Raw genomic sequence first — 20,734 nt, 5'->3', positions numbered from 1 at the left:
GTGACTTAAACTAAAGGAGGACAAACAGGAAGCGAAATGGTCCAAAAAAAAAAAAAGAAGAAGAAGAAGAAATCAAACGGCACCTAGTAGTTGGTCTCTGAGTGTGACAACCAAAGTTTAAATCCCGGCTTTGCCACTCCTAGCTGGGGGAGTCCAGACACCTCTCTGAAAAATCAGTTTCTTCATCTGTAAAATGGGAACAATTATAGTACTTCTTCAAATCATTGTTGTGATGCCTGTTAGTGCTGAATCCAGTGTCTACAGCACAGCAAACACTTGAAAAATGGTAGCTATGCAGTTATACTTTAAGGTTTCTTGCTCATATCACAAATTTTAACAAATTCACTTTAAAGGAAAGCCAAAGTAAGGGCACATGTGTTACAGTTCAAAAGAAGTTATCTTTGCTTCTTCAGCCCCATTTTCTGCACTTTACACAGCATCAACACTGTACTGCTTGTGGCTTCCAGCACACACGGGCCATTTCTGGCCCTGTGCCTTAAGTTCATGCTTAGAAATGCCTGCCTCCCTCCTGCTACTCACCCTCTAATTGCTGGTCAACTCCACTCACTCGTTAAGGCTCAACTCAGTAGTCCTTGCTGGCCTTCCCTCTCTTCCTCAAGGCTTATACATCAATTGTGATTACTACATTGTAATATAATTACTTATTTAATACCAATCTTTCCACTATACTGTAAGCTTCCTGAGGCCAGGGACTAACTGGCTGCTGGATCCCCAATCTTGGCATGAATAAGTAAAGAAATAGATACCTTCAGAATCAAGTATAGCACAGGATACAAAAAGGTGCTAAATTACCTTTTAAAAAAAATGAATCAAACAGCTCCAAAAAATCTAGGCTGTAACACAGTACATTACTTCTGCCCATTTCTTTCTAAGCATATCCTCTCCCACCAAGTAAGTGAAATTATTTCACTTTCAGAAAATCAAGGGAACCATGGGACTTTCATTACATTTCAGAGCCAAGATCACCTCACCTTACTTTCTCTTGACAAACAGGAAAATGAGGGGCACTGTGAATAGCAGCTATACTGCTCAGCTGCACAAGAAAATGCAGGGCAGTTTGTAAATGTATCTGAAAAAGACACGGTGCTGAGAACCAGAGTAAGAAAATGGATTGCATTACCTGCACAAAACAGCACTCAGTACCTATTTGCTGATTAACAAGATTCCTTAGGTCTCACCTCCCATGTACACCTGACCTCTGGCATATTTCAAATTGGGTAGAGTCATATCAATAATCAAACTGCTTGGTTTTTTTTTTTTGAAATAGTTTCCCTACTACAGCTAGGTTTCTTGAATGAATGAACAAATAAATCAAACACATGGACATGAGAATGCCTACTATGGGCTAGGCACTGTGTAGCCAACATGACAGCAGGCATTTAATGGAAAAACTGCAAAGCTCTAAGCTGCTGGAACCTGGAACGATATGCAATGGTGATACACAGAAAGGTAGTGTGGGCTCTGCATGGTGCCTTTTTCAGACAGGGCATAATCTAGAATCTGCTCCCTCTCACTAAAGCCAGATAGAAAGGACAAGAGACTTGAAGACACATTTTAAGTACCAAAGAACTGCTCTTCCTCTGGACTTTCCAGATACCAGTCAAATTTTAAAATCTAAGCTAGTTTAAGTTTATTTTCTGTCCACACAACTTTTTTTTTTTATAAATTGACTTATTTATTTTTGGCTGCATTGGGTCTTCGTTGCTGCGCACAGGCTTTCTCTAGTTGCAGTGAGCGGGGCCTACTCTTCATTGCGGTATGCGGGCTTTGCACTGCGGTGGCTTCGCTCGTTGCGGAGCATGGGCTCTAGGTGCACGGGCTTCAGTAGTTGTGGCTCGCAGGCTCTAGAGCACAGGCTCAGTAGTTACGGCGCATGGGCTTAGTTGCTCCACAGCATGTGGGATCTTCCCGGACAAGGGATCGAACCCGCGTCCCCTGCGCTGGCAGGCATACTCCTAACCACTGCACCACCGGGGAAGTCCCTGTCCACACAATTTAATGAATACTAAATAATATGTGCTAACCTAACTAAAATCCTGTGGGAAGAGCAATGGAACTTCACTGGAACACACTCTAGCTTATACCCTAATGTAGTATTTCCCAGAGATGGAATTAGAAAAAAGGAGTGATTGTTTCATAAAATGAACTGGGACAAGTTAACTATTTGGAACAAAATTAATTTAATATTTATCTCACACCATGCAGTAAAATTAAGTATAAAAATAATCTATAAAACAATTTAAGAAAATATCAGTGAATATTTCTCTACTCTATTGATGGAAAATTGAACTAAGTAGAAAAACAATGGAAACACACATACACAGAGTTTGAGATGACAGCATTAAAATTTTTTAATGTCTGTACATCAAAATGAATAAAAAACAAATAGAACAGAATGGCAAAGGAAAACCAAGGCAAAATGTGTAACATAACAGAAAAACGTTAATATTATAAGTATACAAAGAATATTTACAAATCAATATGGCAAAAATACCTCCACGAAGAAAGCTGGGCTAATCACATGAATGACTTAAAAGACAGGGACTATAAAATAAATAATGGTAAGTATTTGAAAAATGTTCAACCTCTAACTTAAAAAAAAAAGGTAACTCAAAACAATAATAAAATACTAGTGTTGAAGAGAGTTCTGGGGTCAGACACCAGACCTATAATCTTGGGCAATTCATTTTACTTCCTTGAGCCTCAATTTTCTTTGTAAATTAGAGACAATAATACCTAAACCACAGGAGTGATGTAAAAATTAAACAATATAATGAACGTAAGGTACTTAGCACAGTGTTTGGCACACAGTAAATGTTCAGTAAACAAGAGCTCTTAAAATGATAAAGAAAACAAATGATGACAATATTCAGGGCTGATGAGGGTACAATGAAGCAGACATTTTTATACATAGCTCATCAACAAAATTTGATTCAACTTTTATGGAGGACAATTTAGCAATATTTATCAAAAGTCTTAAGGGTAGGGACTTCCCTGGTGGAGCAGGGGTTAAGAATCCGCCTGCCAATGCAAGGGACACGGGTTCAAGCCCTGGTCCGGGAAGATTCCACATGCCGCGGAGCAACTAAGCCCATGCGCCACGACTACTGAGCCTGTGCTCTAGAGCCCGCGAGCCGCAACTACTGAGCCAGTGCACCACAACTACTGAAGCCCAGGCGCTCTAGGGCCCGTGCTCCGCAACAGAGAAGCCACCGCAATGAGAAGCCCACAACAAAGAGTGGCCCCCGCTCGCCCCAACTAGAGAAAGCTCACGCACAGCAACAAAGACCCAATGCAGCCAATAAATAAATAATTTTTAAAAAAAGTCTTAAGGGTGGTCATATTCTTTGGGCTTCTAGAAACAAATCAGTGCTTAAAAACAATGGAAGAACTCAAAATGGAAAAAATTGCTAAATATGACTATATCCATCGATCCATCCATTGATCCACAGTCCAATATTTTTGACCCTGGTGATACAAAAATATGTAAATAGACCCAGTCCCTGGCTTAAAGGTTAGTTGGAGAGATAAGCAATCAAACAGTCAAGTACAATAAAGAGATAAGAGCCACGACGGTAAGTATAGGGTGCTATGTTGCGCACAGAAGTAGCACCTACCATAGTCTGGGAGTGGAGTCAGGGAAGCTTCCCAGAAGAAGTAACATTTAAGCTGAGACCTGAAGGATGAGCAGGAATTAGTCAGGTAAAGAGATGAAGGGAAGGTTTCCAGGAAAAGGGAACAGCATGTGCAAAAGCCTAGAGATCAAAGGGAGCATGGCATGTCAGCGTGACTTGAGCAGTGTGCAAGGCAGGGACTTGGGAAGAGACAAGGCTGAAGAGGTAAGCAAGTAAAAGCCTTAGTAAAAGTCTTGCTAGCAAAACTCTGGAGTGTAGACTTTATTCTAAGGGCAATACAAACAATTAAAAAGCAAAGAGTTTTAATAAATAAAGGGGTAATATTCAAAACGTATCAAGAGAATACACAGATTGAAAAGAATACATAGCTCATAAAATAGAAATACAGGATTATAGTGAAGGTGGAACAACTCTGTAGGTTTATAAAAAATCATTGAATTGGGGCTTCCCTGGTGGCACAGTGGTTGAGAGCCCGCCTGCCGAGGCAGGGGACACGGGTTCGTGTCCCGATCCGGGAAGATCCTACATGCCGCGGAGCGGCTGGGCCCGTGAGCCATGGCCACTGAGCCTGAGCGTCCGGAGTCTGTACTCCACTATCCACTACGGAAGAGGCCCCAACAGTGAGAGGCCCGCGTACCGCAAAAAAAAAAAAAAAAAAAAATCACTGAATTGCACACTTTTTAAAACAGGTTTATTTTAGGGCCTGTAGTCTATACTTCAATAAAATTATCTTTTAAAAAAGTTAACAAAAATGCCTAAAAAACATCTAAAAAATATTCAACTTGTCTAATAATAAAATGCATATCAAGCCAACTAGGTACTACTGTTTATCCTCAAAAATTACCAATGATTAACAATAAAATGAGAATAAGGCTAAGTGTTAATAAGGCTAAGAGAAATGAGCATTCTTACACTATGTTGGTGGGAATAAATGTTAACTGGGAACAACCATCCTAGGAAGTATAACTATGTAACAGGAATCTTAAAATTGTATATACTCTGTGATCCAGTAATTGTATTTCTTGAAATCTTAATAAATGTTCCAAAATGCAGTCAAATATTTGACTGCACAATGATGGTCACTGCAATGTAATTTATAATAGAAAAAAAAGTTAGGAAAAAACCGAGATATTCACCAATAATGGAATGGTTAGAATGAGTTATAACTACTCAACGCAGCCATTTAAGTGATTTGGCAATACATCTATGATATATATAAAACTTTTAAAAAGCATACAAAATTATACATACAGCAGCATTTCAGCTATGTAAAAATACACGCTCAGCTATATGGCATGTATCTTTTATTCTCTTTTCTGTGCTTTTCCATATTTTCCAAATTTCCTACAACTGGCATGTATTATTTCTACAGTTGAAGAAAGTTTCTAAAGCTGTCTTCAAAAAAATTAAAAAGCGTCACTTTTAAGTATATACATTATATAAATCAATTTCATATTTGCTATGGCTTTATTTTCTCTGACTAGGGAGAGAGGTGTGGTCATATCTGAATATATATAGTTCAATAATACCTATTTATCCCACATCCCCATTTGTTTATATATATATATATATATATATATATGAATTGCCCAATTAATTAAAATGTGCATCTTTTTTTTAACATCTTTATTGGAGTATAATTGCTTTACAATGGTGTGTTAGTTTCTGCTTTATAACAAAGTGAATCAGTTATACATATACATATGTTCCCATATCTCTTCCTTCTTGCGTCTCCCTCCCTCCTACCCTCCCTATCCCACCCCTCTAGGTGGTCACAAACCACCGAGCTGATCTCCCTGTGCTATGCGGCTGCTTCCCATTAGCCATCTATTTTACGTTTGGTAGTGTATATATGTCCATGCCACTCTCTCACTTTGTCACAGCTTACCCTTCCCTCTCCCCATATCCTCAACATCAAGACTTTGGTGAAACTTGGATGTATCTCTATCTGAAAATACACTTCACTGAATCCCGACTGCTTAAACCAAGACAAAACAAGATTAAGCCTTCTTACGATGATTTGGGGTCATCACTATAACCATATAATAGTTGCTCTGAAGGAGTACTGGGTCTTAGAGGGGTATTTGTCCTTACATTAAGTAGTCCCTAACTGCTAAATTTTTTCCTTGGGTCAGCTATTTATAGGTTTTCTTCCTCCTCCCTTGCTGTAAAACCATTCAACTATTATTTCCCAGAACTTTAAGGAGCCTGCCTTTAGCAGCACCTGCCCCTTTCCATTCCTATTTTGCTGCTGGTAATCTTCTATGAGCATGGAAACTAAACATTCAAGTTTATAAGATTTCTATGTAAACCAAGAGATAACAGGCTTCAAATAAGGGTATCACCGAAAAATGATTTGTACAAGACTTGGATGATTCTGTTCTAGACAGTCAAGACAGAAAGTCAAAACAGACAATATATAAATGAACTCAAAAGACAGTGTGAGTTCTTGATTGCATCTCAAGTCTTGATTCCTTTTCTCTATTGGCAGTCAAGTTCTCAGGATCAGAAACTAATATGCTGTCTCTCTTATCACTCCGTGGGCCAGGAGCCAAGGAACTTACTTCTACTGCAGGATCTTATACCAACCAGTTTTGCAATCTTCAGCAAGCCTTTTAACCTTGGTATTTGTCCTGCGTAACTTATGAGGCTATTCTAGGATTAAATTAGACCATGAACACAAGACACTCTGAAAAGCATAAAGCACTTTTACAAAAGTAAAAGATTTTTATGGTATTTCACTGTATTTATATAACCCTGGACCAATATAGGTATCCATTCAGAAAATTCATACCAGATAGAAGAGATAATTCTTAAATTGCCCCCAGTTAGTTAGAAACATCTAGAACAATATATTCCAAGAGTTGGCATCTCTGATTCCTCCTCCCCTATATCCAATCCCAGGTCCTTTGCGTCTTCTCCACAATCCCTTGCATCTGTCCTTTTCCTTCTCTTCTTTCACATTCCCAGTTCATGCCTTTATTATCTCACACCTGGGCTACTGTAACAGCCTCTAACCTGCTCCACTCATGCCCTACCTCTCAACTCCCTCTGGCCCACAGCTGCTAGATCAGTTTTCTTAAAACACCACTGTGATCATATCCGCTCAAAAACCTCTGAGGACTCTCCATTACCTTCTCTATCAAGTTCAAATTCCTAAGCTCAGCAGTCCCTTTGCAGCCCTAGCTGCCTCCCCACCTTTATCTATTACTACTCTTCGAAACAAATCCTTCTTCAAACTGGTCTATTTAATAAGTCCTTCAGATATGCGTTGTACGTTCCTGTCTCTAAGTCTTGGTGTATACAGCTTCTTTCCACCTGGAATACTCTCTACTTCCCAGCTTCTATCTCGGCCTATAAACATTCAACCTATCCTTCAAGGCCTAGTTCAAGAGCCACCTAACTATGTATACTTCTCTTTGATTACCAGGAAGGAAAAAGATGGAAGATTCTAAAGTTAGACACATCTGTGTTTCAATTACATCTTCAACAGATGAGTGTCACTGGGTACATTCCTTAATAGCTCTTTGCCTCAGTTTCATCAGTAAGATGGGGATAATAGCAATTTCCCTTGGGCATACTGTGAGGAGTAAATAAGTTAATCCATGTAAGGCACTTAAATGTTACATATTATTATTACTACTATTGCCATTAGTGAATTTATCTTAATTTGAATTCAGACAATACTTATGGCCATTTACAAACTGGCTGTTCATGTACATACAGTAGCATCCCCTCACTCTCCTTTTCTACTCTCACATGTTTGTTCCTCCTCCAGTCCCTGTCCCTTCCCTCACCCCCTCCCTCCCAAGATTATAGACCCTGATAGACAGGGTCAATATCTTAGATAGGGTCAATATCTTATACATCTTGATACTATAATAGTCATTCACACCCAGTAGATGATCAATAGATTTGTTTAATCTCTAATGAAAGAACACTGAAGAGCTGACGGTATTAAAATGTCTTACCTCCTACAGTGAAAAAGCGTAACAGAATGCTTAATATGATTAATTAAAAAACCCTAAATTTCCAGCCTCACAAAATTAAATCCTCCTTTTGAGGTTCTGTAGATTCTTTCTGTTCTCTTTTAAAACAAACAACTCAACTTATTCATGCAGCAAGAGATGCAACAGCAAATATATTCAAGTCGGACAGCAGTCAAATACTGGAACACAAGGACCATGAGACAACTCAACTGAAAAAGCTCTGGATAAAGTGGAATAGGAAAACAATTTAAAGGGAAAGGTAACTGGGTCATAGTCATGCTAACAATGCTGACTGTTACACACACACACACACACACACACACACACACACACACACATCCCAGGATTCCTTTGCTCCCAGGGCCACATATAAACTGAAATACCCAGGTTACTATAGCAAGTAGATGTAGAAATATCAGCCACTTAGCTCAACAACTGAGCTTACCACATGTCAATTTAATTACCATGTCAAAAGTGCCTATTAACATACCTCCAGATTCTAAAATAACCAAGTGTTGGCTAATTAAGTTACATCAAGTAGATGTGGTACTACTAATCATTCACCTCAAGAAAATTAGTATGATAACGTGATACACATATATTATTATTACAGCATAAACTGCTTCCAACAATGCCCAGGGAAAATCATGTCAATATAATACTGGTTCCTGGTTTGCCTACATGACTCAATTAACCTTCAGTTGCTTTCTCAGCCAAAATCTGGCGTGGTAACTACTTTCTTCCAAAGGTGGGGTGAATTAAGATGGTCTGATGGTATGTTAGTGACTTTCCAAAAACTAGCATAAAATACCACATATAAGAATAAAGTATATTAAATTTCCATTCCTGTGATACTTGTCTTCAGAGGACCCTTAAATATTTTACTAGCTTTCAAGTGCAGTTATTCTCAAATCACATAATCTTCAGAGTTGGAAAGAGCCCTTTTACCACCTCCTAGGCAAAAGGCCCTCCAGCCTTTGCTTGAACCTTTCAGCAATGGGCACTCACTATTTTGCAAGGCAGTCCACCCCACTGTTACAAAATTCCTCCTTAGAATGATTGGAAATCTGCCTCCCTGAATTTCTTTCTATCCAAGGATCCTAGCTAGTTCTGCTCTCTGGAAACAACACGAAGTAAGGTAACCTCTGAAGTATAATCACTTCTAGAATTAGGATACAGCTGCCAATTTGGTCACACAAAGTGCAAAAGCTAGCTCAGGAAAAAAGAAACCACCACTCTACACAACAAAATTTTGAAATTCAGGAAACTACGTTGAAATTACAAACCAGCACACTTTCAAGACGTCAACACTCACACACACCTCAGTTAACATATACATATGAAGAGTAACCCGAATTTTTACAGTGGAAGGTAGTACAGCGTTTACTGAATACGTTTTTGCAAGTTGAAACCACTACATCCACCAACACAGTTTTTTAAATTACTGTTTTGAAGGAAGTTCAAAATGGTTTTTCCAATTTCTCATATATTCATTCCACTTATTCCCTCTAAAACATCTAGTTTTTTTTTTTAAGATCCCATTTCCCCCCACTGGTACAATATTTTATTTAAAAAAATAAATATTTTCAGGAAAAAAAAAGGCTAAAAGAATGGAGCGTAAAGGAGTGGGGGTGGGGCGAAGGTAAAGAAGGGCCCAGCAGGAAAAGGCTGGTTACTGGGTATTTTCCTTCTGGAAGCACGCTTCATTGGCACAGGCATCTGAAGTAACGAGCCATACAAACACGACCCAAGAACAAGAACGATCATGAGCAATGAGTGTAAGGCATAAATGTCTGTGAGATATAAATGAATTGGCACTGGTCATCAAGCAGCGCCAGATGCTTCGGGACCTCGCAGAGGTAAGAGATCCAAAGAGCAGAGACCACGGCCACCCTTTGGAGGAGGGGAGGAGGGGAGAAACCAAGGAGTAACTACCGTTCAGCCGTCCAATGAAGCCCAACGGACAGGGCACAAAAAGACAGCGAGTGACCAGGGTGAAGAAAGACACCCGGAGAGCCCGAAGGGCGTGCAGTGTGCGAATACGGAACGGGTCCCTGAAATGGGCGCGGGTAAGGGGATGTGGGTGTGTGTATGGGGCAACGCAGGAGTCCCAGGGTCCTCTCCCCGCAGCGGAGCAACAGAGGGTAAAGGAAGGGGGAGGGTGAAAAGCAAGAATGACTCATTCCCGAAAGGAAGTGCTCAAGCCAGAGGAAGGCATGCCACAGGGGGGTTCGGGGCGAAGACTGTGAGGCGCTAGGTGCTCAGAGTGATGGGGGCACAAATCGACGTTCTGTAGTTCCTGCAGCTCGTCTTTAAGATGGGGGGGTGTGGGGGGTTCGCGGCAGCAGAGTGCCCAGGCCTGGGAAGCGGCGCGGCGCGTGCGCAGTGGCGCTCGGCGGGACCCGCTGAGGCAAAGCGGAGCCGCAGTGACAGAAGCGAGCAGAGCGGCTGCCGGGAAAGACTCACCGAGGCGCAGGGGCTGGAGGTAGTGCTGGGGGTAGGCGACCGCTGGACTGTGACCAAAGCCATCTAGGCGCTGCTGGGCTGTTCCGGGCAGGGCATTCTTGTCCTGAGTGTGGGGGGCGGGAGGGTGACGGAACCGGGATGAGGCAAGGGGTGTGGGGTGGGGATGAGGGGGGCGGGGAGGAGGAGGAGGAGGAGGAGGAGACCGCGCGAACGGCAGCAGGCTCCGCACCCACCACCGGACTCTCGCAGACTGACGCGCTGAACTGGCGGCTGGCGGGCGGGCGGGCGGGCGATTCGGCAGCTGCGGGGCACAATGAGCGCTCCCAGTGCGCAGGCGCCACCTGTCAGCAACCGCCTCTCCCCTCGGCGCGCGCCGCCGCCTGGCCGTAACCCTTGAGTTGCCGGAAGCCGGCCGGGTGCGTGCGCCAAGGGCCGCCGCCCCCTCCCGGGTTTCCTCCTTGCCTCTGGAATCACGCAGTTTGGCTGCGCCGGGGGCTGTGGAGTGGGTTGGGGGGCGGGGTCTCGGAGCTGAGGGTCGCTGGAGCCCCCACTCCTGAGGGACGACCATTTTCTGAGGTGGGGCGCACAGCTTAACCCACCTTCGTGAGAAGAAACTGAGGTAAAAATCCTGAGGCAAACATGTTTCCGGATGGGAAAGGGCGCCGCGGGGTTTCAACGCTTTCTCTGGGCGTGGGTGGGGCTTCTGGGCTAGAGACCCTCCCTTTGACCCGGCCCTCGGGGAGGCTTTTTCTGAGCTTTCCCACCCTTCCGTCTCCGACTCTATGTTTTAGGATGAGACTTTTTGAAAGTAAGAAAGATTTGTAATTTTATACCCCGGGAGTCTTTATGGTACCCTCGTGCTTCCTCTATTATCCTGGCCCCTGTCTTAGGTCTCATTCATTATTCGTGAGGTGCAGAGAGGCCGAGCGAGCCTGGGAGGCCGAGAAAGCTGGGCTCACGGAGTTGGAAGGGTCCAACCTGCTATTTACCTCCCACTTGCTTCCTGCTGGCAAGAAGTTCTCTTGACTAAACAGGATTTGCTCCTAGGGGTTTCCTCTCCTTCGTCTTTAAATTTCATTATTTCATAGACACATGCGGAATGCCGATTAAATATTTTAAAGAAATCGCTTTCTAAAAGATAAATCAGCTGAACATAAGCCAAGAATGTAATGAAAAATCAAGATTGAAGGTGGGGGGGGATCGCACTATGCAAATGCCATTGATTGATTACACAGGGCAAGAGAGTTGACAAAGCTGTTTCTCAATTTGAGTGGATGTGCTGGTAAATACTACCATACATATCAAAGCTGTAAAACACACACATTCAGGAGTTTGCAGTTATTAACCCACCGCCTTATCGCTCAGACTCTCTTGGATCTTATTGCTTCTTTTAAACTGACAGAGCTGTCGTGAGCTCTTTCTGGCCGCTTTATGGTTAAGTGCCACTAGAGCCCTCTGTGCTGAGCCTTTGTTGTCTCCTTGGGGCCCTGTGGTTGAAATAATTAGCAGGGAGGTTCCATCAAGAATCAGACACTGAGGGTCCCTGTACTGTACAGTCCTATGTAGAATGTACTGCAGAGAAGCTAGCTGGTAGGCTTTTGCCCCCTGGTGGTGGTCAAGAGTGCCTGCGAGCAAAATTAAACAAAGATGTATGGTTCACAGATTAAACAATCTGACTTGTGTTTTTCCCAGAGCTACTTAGTAAACAGGAAAAGAGAAGACAAAGTTCAGAAGTAAGAACTTTGAACCAAAGCTTAGGAGACCAAACAGGAGGCTATATGCGTAGGCAAGAATTATACATAGCTGAAAGCTGAATGAAGGCAAATAAATGAAACGTGATTTATAAACCAAAGTATCATTCTAGAGAAAAGTATTATTCAAATCAATAGGTCTTAGTAATGTACTTATATGTTAATTTTCTTACTGACTCAGGGACAGCAACACTGATTATCTACTTTTATGTAGCATTATGTAGCAACATTATTGGAAGATGATAATCTTACAGTGTAAGATAATCCTACAGTGGGAAAGAGCACTACCCTAGGAATCAGAGACCTGGCTTCTAGTTCCAGCTCTGTAAAACCTTGAACAAATGGCTTAAACTTTTTGAGCTTTAGTTTCTTCATTTCTGCAATGGAGCTCTAACTCACAGGATTCCTGTGATCAAATGAGAAAAAAAATGTAAAGTGCAATATAAACTGTAAAGCCCCATATGTAATTAAGATAACTTTATTATTCTCATAAGTTTGTTCCAAGTTCAGTGAGCCTTTGCTGAGTGTATCCTATGTGTAGAAAATAACATCAAGCAGAAAGGTAATAAAAAAAAGAATGAAAAATACATGATTCCATGCCTTTTCTTAACAGTAGGAGAAGTAGATTAGTGGTCAAGACATGTCTCATTTGTATGTAGGTATAGAACATCATTATTCATCACATCTGAGGTGATAAAAATCCTGGTCAAAATTGGGATTGTAAGGTACCCAAATTCACATAAGGCTTGTAACAGAAAGTTAATTTATTTACAGGAGAAATATCTCTTCCTGGCATATGCCTTTTAAGGAAACTAAGATTTGGAAATTGTTGGTGCATGTTCATTGATTTATTCACCATTAATTGAGAAAATACCAAGAGTGTATTATACACTAGTCACTGTTTTAAAAACAAAAGTCTATCTACCCCTCATAGCTTGTTAGCAGGAAAAAGCTCATCAAATAATTACAGTAAGGTTTAGTGGTACTGTTGCTTCAGTTGCCTCTGCTAGGCCCCAGAAGTACACACACACACACACACACACATATATATGAGAAGTCTAGATATGTACAAAGTGCTTTAGAAACACAGAAAAGGTCTGGGCAAATAAATGTATGCTTTATGATATTGGATTTCAGGCTTTGCCTACAGATCCCAGTATAGCCACGTTGTGAACTGATCTGGATCACATGTGAGCATTTGCAGTCTATGCTCTCTGCACCATTTATACCCATTCTTTCCTGGGCTCCACCCTGCTTCCTACTTGGTCTTCTGGTGATCTGAGGGAAGAGGTGTCATAATATGCTAGCTGAATTCGAGAAGAGAGAGGCCAAGAGCAGGATTCCCAAAAGAGAGAGCCAAAGAGAAAAGTTCTCCTAGCTCTATTTAGAGCACCTTTCTTCTTCCCCCCTGTGATAATGGAGGCCTCCTTGTGCCATTGGAGTTCATTTAACCCTTAACTTGTATTATCACTTCTTCAAGGTGAAATTATAAGGGAGCTTTTGAAATTTCTGAGATCAGCTGGTTCTTAAGCTTTGAGAACCTGATGAAAACTGTTAGCCATCTCTCCAGAAAGATACATTTACATATTTCACACACACACTGAAATCCATTAAGGGGTCCCAGGTTAAGAATCCTGGTTTAAAGGTTAAAGCAGTGCTTCTCAACCTTTTTTCATATCATGACATCCATAGAAATGATATTGTTCAGCACACTGGGATAAATTAGAGGGGATTTGGAGGCAACAATATGGGGCTTGGTGAAAAAAGTTATTTTCTTTTTATAATTATAATGAGAAAAATAACAAACATATTTAAGGGTGATATTAAATATTGAATTTGTATAAGCTTCCAAATAAAGTCTCTCAAAAATTTAATGAAAAACCCGAGATTGCCTCTATAAACATGACATTTTCTATGTAGGGTTTTATGACCGAAATGACTGCATGTAATTTCTGAACAAGACAGTTTAACAGTGGTCAATTAGTAGTCATTATTGATGAGAATTTAGTTCATACAAGTAGGTGATAAATTTAAAATAATTTTCACAACTATTCAAAATTTGCAAGTATAAATTATGTGTGACTCCAGTAGCTCTTACTTTTTTCCCACTAGAAAATGTAATGTGGTAATACCTTATGATAGCATGACTGGATTTAGAATCAAACTTTTTCATATTAAGTATATTTTACAAAATAATGACAAAACTCCCATTTGCAGGGTAGGACTGTGTTACGAGAGCAATAATTCTGCAGCTAACTTGGATGTAACTAAAAGGGCACATCAGCCATAAACAAAGGGAAGAATTCAATATATATTAAGAGAGATTAAGAGCTGAGTCCATGAGGAGTATCTAGCAGACTTCCCTGCCTTTCCTGGCCACACCTTAGGCTCTGAGTCCTGCTCCTTGAGTGCCTGGAGCATGCACTCCTCCAGCAGCTCCAAGGTTCAGTGTTTATGATGAGCAGCAATACACACCGCAACTGGCCTCTGAAAGTGATGTCTTAGAGATAGAACATTCCTTTGCTTTGCTTCTTTATTAGAGGATACTTGCTTTAATAAAGCAAGTCCTCAATTGTGTTTGCCTCCTGTGGAACCATGGGGCACACTAGGACGGATCATCAGACTCTGATTCTTTGGGTTACTCTTTGAGAATCCTTAAGTCAAACTGCTTCTGGCCAGGGGTGAATTATGTAGTGGCACCAACCACCATACTCCTTTCAGGCCACTCCTAGGGCTGAATAGATAACTATCTTGCAGTATGTCTGTAACTGATTGATCACAGGCCAAATGAAGTATGTCATTTAAAAGACTGTATAGCTAAGCTTGTTAAAATGTGGGGGGAAAAATCATTCTTTATAATCCAACCCCTTACATTTGAAATGACTAGTTACAAATTATAAAACAAGTAGAAATATATAGAGATAGAATATAAAATAGCTAAGAGTGAATGGAGTATGATTGAGTCATGTATTGCCTCTACCTGGTTGTAATTCTTCTTAAATTTTAATAATCTTATACTAATTTATTGATAGTCAGTGTCCAGATAGGAGATAAAATTCACACCAGTTATTTGAACAGATAATTTAACAAGAATTGTTAACTAGGTATGAAGTTAAGTAGGTGACTGAAAAACTGAAAAGAGAAATCTAAGGTGTGACAGAGGTAGCAACTGTTATTACCTTTAGGACTGAAAAACAACCTAAACAAAGGAATTAAAGGGAAAAAAATTACAGACTTGGAGGAGTGAGCCCACAGAGCTGAAACTCAGGTCTCTGAGAAGAAGACACTGCCTGGCTGCCGCTGGTGTCTCTGAGCTTAGATGCGGTGCTCCATGGGACCCAGCAGTCTGGGGCCCAGACCTCTGCAGCAGGAACACTGGCTGGCTGATGTCAATGAAAACTACAAAACTTTAGAAAAACTGCAAACTGGATTCAGCTGCTGCTACCAGGTTAAAGAAGCATAGCTGGAGTGAAGCACACTGGAACCAAAACACCACAGGAAGCAGTCGTGAGGTAGACAGGAAGGAACAAGTCTCTTGTCCTTCCTCAGCCTTGTGGTCTCCATCTGATGCCCCCAATTAGCAGAGCTTAACAGAGCCAGCTGGCAAGGCAAAGAAATGTGGTTTTCATACTCCAGCTCCAGCATGAAAGAAAAGTACAAAAGGGTGAATTTGGAGCTGAGAAAATAATCTAATAACTGGCACTTGGCTGATGTAGAAATTGATACCAGAAGTGGAATTTATCTTCCATCCGTTGGTTTTGCATATATTTCATGAAGACAGTTAAAGACCTCGCTCCTTTTGTTCTCCGGATCCAATCAGCATAATGTCATCAATGTACTGGACCAACTTAATGCTGATTGGAAGATGAAGATGCTCAGTATCTCTGTGGACTATATTATGGCAGAGAGCAGGAAAATTGATGTAGCCATGGGGCAAGACTGTGAAGTTATATTGTTGGCCCTGCCAAGTAAAAGCAAATTGCTTCTGGTGTTTCTTGCCAATTTGTATGGAGAAATAAGCATTTGCTGGATCACTAGCTGCATACCAAGTGGCACTGGCTGTGTTGATTTGCTCCAGTAAAGTTACTACATATGGAAGAGCAGCTGCAATTAGAGGCATCACCTGATTAAATTTATAATCACCCACACTCATTCTCCAAGATCCATCTGCCTTCTTCACAGGCCTAACAGGTAAATTAAATTGGCGTGAGATAGATTTCATCACTCCTGCTTCCTTTAACCTTTATTGGTGTCACTAATCTCTATAATCCCCCATTCTGCCATCCCAAGGAAGCAATAATTTTTGTTTACTCTTCTGGTGTATGGGGGAGGTGGGAGGGGGTTCCCAAGGGCTTCAACTTGGCTCTTCATTGTCCTTATTCCAGGATCAAAGAACCAATATGGAAATTCTGCCAGTTACCAGGTATCTATTCTAATTATACATCCAGGAGCTGGTGAAATCACCGCAGAGTGGTTCTATGGGCCTACTCTGCCCACTGTGATACAAACTTGAGTTAAGGGGACTTCCCTGGTGGCGCAGTGGTTAAGAATCTGCCTGCCAATGCAGGGGACATGGGTTCGATCCCTGGTCCAGGAAGATCCCACATGCCGGGGAGCATCTAAGCCTGTGCACCACAACTACTGAAGCCGGCACACCTGGAGTCCATGCTCCGCAACGAGAAGCCTGCGCACCACAGGGAAGAGTAGCCCCGGCTCACAACTAGAGAAAACCCATGCGCAGCAATGAAGACCCAACGCAGCCAAAAATAAATAAATAAATAAATTTTAAAAAGCAAAACACAAACCAGTTAAGACTCCATCTCCCACCTGTCCAATACAGGCCCCACTTAAACTGGTGGAATGCATTTGGGTCCCCAGAAATTAACACCAATTAATGCCAATGTTTAGAAGTCCCTGAAATACCTGAATATTAATCTTTTTCCTCATTACACAGTCATTTTAGGAAATTGCCTAAGGTCTTTGTGGAGAAGACTTGGAGGAAGATTTTCAGTATATGCTATGGTAGTGCTGCAGAATCCTTCCTTAAGGGGATCCAGCCTGCCCTTTCAATTAAGAGGCTCAGCTCTGGAAACTGGGTGAGAGAAGTCAGAACTCTCCACCATGGTGACTAAAGTCATATTTTTGGCTATCATATATAGATTTTTAAATATTATGTGTAGATGATCAATACTTTATTAGGCTGCCCATCTATTTTAATCCTGGGACCACCATAATCATTTAGCTGAATGTCAAAAATAATCTGATTACCACTGTATCTCTACTTCTCTTTATGGTAAATGTGCCTGCCTTGTCTTTGGTGGATAAACACTGACATCTGGCTTCTGCTGCCTGAAATGGGTCATCCCATCATGCCTTGCCTACAGAAGAAAGCCAACATAGAGCTTTTCAAGGATATAAGTACTCCCACTCACTAATGTATTTTTCAGTGCTTTAGTAAAGGGACACCCCCCAGGTTCTCTTGGAGAATATACTTGTGGGGAGTGGATATGCAAGTCAAAATGTGATAAATCTACTCCAACATTCCCATATCCCTAAGACTTTGGATTCCTCTTACATTATCCAAGGAAGTTCCAGTATCTCCACTTAATTAAACATAGGCCACTATGGAGTCCAAGTTTCAGTGAACTTACCAAGTAAATAGTGAGTGTCACTTCCAGCTGTAGGTGCTAATACATTAAATCCTTAATTTCTGATACGGGTACCCATATCAATAAATTCCAGCCAACCCAGTATTATATTTTGTGCTCCTTCCTTTAACTCCCTTATAATATACCCATGTATGTTCCCTGGGCTTCTGCCACTAAACAAGAAAATAATGAAAATATTTTGCCATAAAACCTATTTCCACTTGATTAGACTTTGTATTTGCCCTGCTGGAGCATTTTAATATCTGATTTTAGCTTTTTTCGCAATGGGTTTGCCACCAGAACACAGGTGTCATGAAAACCACCACTAAATTTAAGCCACAATGGGAAAGGAGAAGCCTCACATCAACATCACTGTGGACATGTAGATCTGGGCAAGTCTACCACTACTGGCCATCTGATCTATAAATATGGTGGAATCGACAAAAGAACCATCGAAAAGTTCAGGAAGGAGGCTGCTGAGATGGGAAAGGGCTCCTTCAAGTATGCCTGGATCTTGGACAAACTGAAAGATCACTGTGAGTATGCTATCACCATTGATATCTCCCTGTGGAAATTCGAGACCAGCAAGTACTATGTGACCATAATTGATGCCCCAGGACACAGAGACTTTATTAAAGACATGATTACAGGTGCATCTCAGGCTGATTGTGCTGTTCTGATTGATGCCGCTGGCACTGGTGAATTTGAAGCCAGTATCTCCAAGAATGGGCAGACCTGTGAGTATGCTCTTCTGGCTTATACTCTGGGTGTGAAAGAACTAATTGCTGGCATTAACAAAATGGATTCCACTAAGCCACTCTATAGCCAGAAGAGCTGAGAGGAAATTGTTAAGGAAATCAGCATCTACATTCAGAAAATTGGCTACCACCCCAACACAGTAGCATTGGTGCCAGTTTCTGGGTGGAATGGTGGCACCATGCTGGAGCCAAGTGCTAACCTGCTTTGGTTCAAGGGATAGAAAGTGACCCATAAAAATGACAATGCCAGTGGAACCATGCTGCTTGAAGCTCTGGATTGCATCCTGCCACCAGCATGTCCAACTGACAAGCCCCTCCAGTATGTCTACAAAATTGGTGGTATTGGTATTGTCCCTGTGGGTCGAGTGGAGACTGGTGTTCTCAAACCGGGCATGGTGGTCACCTTTGCTCCAGTCAACGTTAAAACTGAAGTGAAATCTATTGAAATGCACCATGAAGCTTTGAGTGAAGCCCTTCCTGGGGTCAGTATGGGCTTCAGTGTCAAGAACGTGTCTGTCAAACATGTTTGTCGTGGCAGTGTGGCTGATGACAGCAAAAATGACCCACTGATGGAATCAGTGGGCTTCACAGCTCAGGTGATTATCTTGAACCAACCAGGCCAAATCAGTGCTGAATATGCACCTGTGCTGGATTGTCACACAGCTCACATTGCTTGCAAGTTTTCTGAGCTGAAGAAGATTGATCATCGTTCCGGGAAAAAGCTGGAAGGTGGGCCCAAATTCTTGAAATACAGTGATACTGCCATCATTGATATAGTTCCTGGCAAGCCCGTGTGTGTTGAGAGCCTCTCTGACTATCCTCCTCTGAGTCATTTTGCTGTTCGCGACATGAGACAGACGATTGCTGTGGGTGACATCAAAGTAGTGGACAAAAAAAAAAAAAAGTGGGCAAGAAGGCAGCTGCAGCTGGCAAGGTTATCAAGTCTGCCCAGAAAGCTCAGAAGGCTACATGAATGTTATCTCCAATACCTGCCACCCCAGTCTTAATCAGTGGTGGAAGAACGGTTTTAGGACTGTTCACTTCAGTTGGCCATTTAATAGTAAAAGACTGCATCACAAAACCTTCAGAAGGAAAGGAGAATATTTCGTCAACCATTTGTTTTATGTGTGGCAGTTTTTCCTTTATTTTATTTTTCATTTTTTAATTTGTATTGGAGTATAGTTCATTTACAATGTTGTGTTAGTTTCAGGTGTACAGCACAGTGAATCAGTTATACATATACCTATATCCACTCTTTTTTTTAAGATTCTTTTCCCATGTAGGCCATTACAGAATATTGAGTAGAGTTCTCTGTGCTATACAGCAGGTTCTTATTAGTTATCAGTTTTATATATAGTAGTGTGTATATGTCAATCCCAATCTCCCAATTTATCCCTCCCCATCCCCATTCCCTGGTAACCATAAGTTTGTTTTCTACATCTGTGACTCTACTTCTGTTTTGTAAACAAGTTCATTTGTACCCTTTTTTTTAGATTCCACATATAAGTGATATCATATGATATTTGTCTTTCTGTGTCTGACTTACTTCACTCAGTATGACAATCTCTAGGTCCATCCATGTTGCTGCAAATGGCATTACTTTGTTCTTTTTTATAGCTGAGTAATATTCCATTGTATATATGTAGCACATCTTTATCCATTCCTCTGTTGATGGACATTTAGTTGCTTCCTCATCCTGGCTATCGTAAATAGTGCTGCAATAAACACTGGGGTGCATGTATCTTTTTGCATTATTATTTCCTCCAGGTATATGCCCAGGAGTGGGATTGCTGGGGTATGTGGTATGTGTGGCAGTTTTAAGTTAGCTTTTAAAATCAGTACTTTTTTTTTGCGGTACGTGGGCCTCTCACTGTTGTGGCCTTTCCCGTCTCGGAGCACAGGCTCTGGACGCGCAGGCTCAGTGGCCATGGCTCATGGGCCCAGCCGCTTCGTGGCATGTGGGATCTTCCTGGACTGGGGCACGAACCCGTGTCCCCTGCATCGGGAGGCAGACCCTCAACCACTGTGCCACCAGGGAAGCCCTAAAATCAGTACTTTTTTATGGAAACAACTTGACCAAAAATTTGTCACAGAATTTTGAGACCCATTGAAACAAAGTTTAATGAGAAAATAAAAAGACCTGATTTGAGTTAACGAATCTACTATGAGTAAGAGGTGGTTGTGGTGAGTCTTGAGGAAAATGGGCATCCTCTTGCAAGGCAGTTGCCCCAGATGATATTATTACAAAATTTTCAATTAAGAGGATATTCTTCACAAATACAAGAGGACAAACTGCTTTCACTGTCAAAAAAGGCTCAAAGTGACTCAGAAGTTTGAGATTATCAGTCTCCTAGTCCAACTAAATGTCCCTATTCCAAATTTCAGGGTACTCCTTCCCAGTCAATCCCTCAATTTTGACATGAATAACTTGGCTGGAATTTGAATTCAATTAATATTGTAATTCTG

The 20,734-nt window shown here is 41.5% G+C and overlaps 1 protein-coding gene and 1 pseudogene across 2 annotated transcripts in view; one reads left to right on the top strand and one right to left on the bottom strand.

Annotated features, from left to right (window-relative positions):
- The window catches only part of SSH2 (slingshot protein phosphatase 2), a 243,501-nt gene extending 233,182 nt beyond the window's left edge, over window positions 1-10,319 (bottom strand). For both annotated transcript variants that reach the window (XM_060134896.1, XM_060134898.1), the window contains exon 1: window positions 10,112-10,319. In XM_060134896.1, coding sequence (XP_059990879.1) covers window positions 10,112-10,174 — 63 coding nt within the window. In that variant the 5' untranslated portion in view covers window positions 10,175-10,319. The remainder of the gene's footprint in view (window positions 1-10,111) is intronic.
- A 7,532-nt stretch (window positions 10,320-17,851) lies between these two features.
- LOC132511495 (elongation factor 1-alpha 1-like) lies at window positions 17,852-19,241 on the top strand (annotated as a pseudogene).
- The last annotated feature ends 1,493 nt before the right edge of the window (window positions 19,242-20,734 follow it).

Source organism: Lagenorhynchus albirostris, chromosome 20 (assembly GCF_949774975.1).
Source record: "Lagenorhynchus albirostris chromosome 20, mLagAlb1.1, whole genome shotgun sequence".
NCBI classification, from domain to species: Eukaryota; Metazoa; Chordata; class Mammalia; order Artiodactyla; family Delphinidae; genus Lagenorhynchus; species Lagenorhynchus albirostris.
This window is presented reverse-complemented; position numbering and strand designations above follow the sequence as displayed.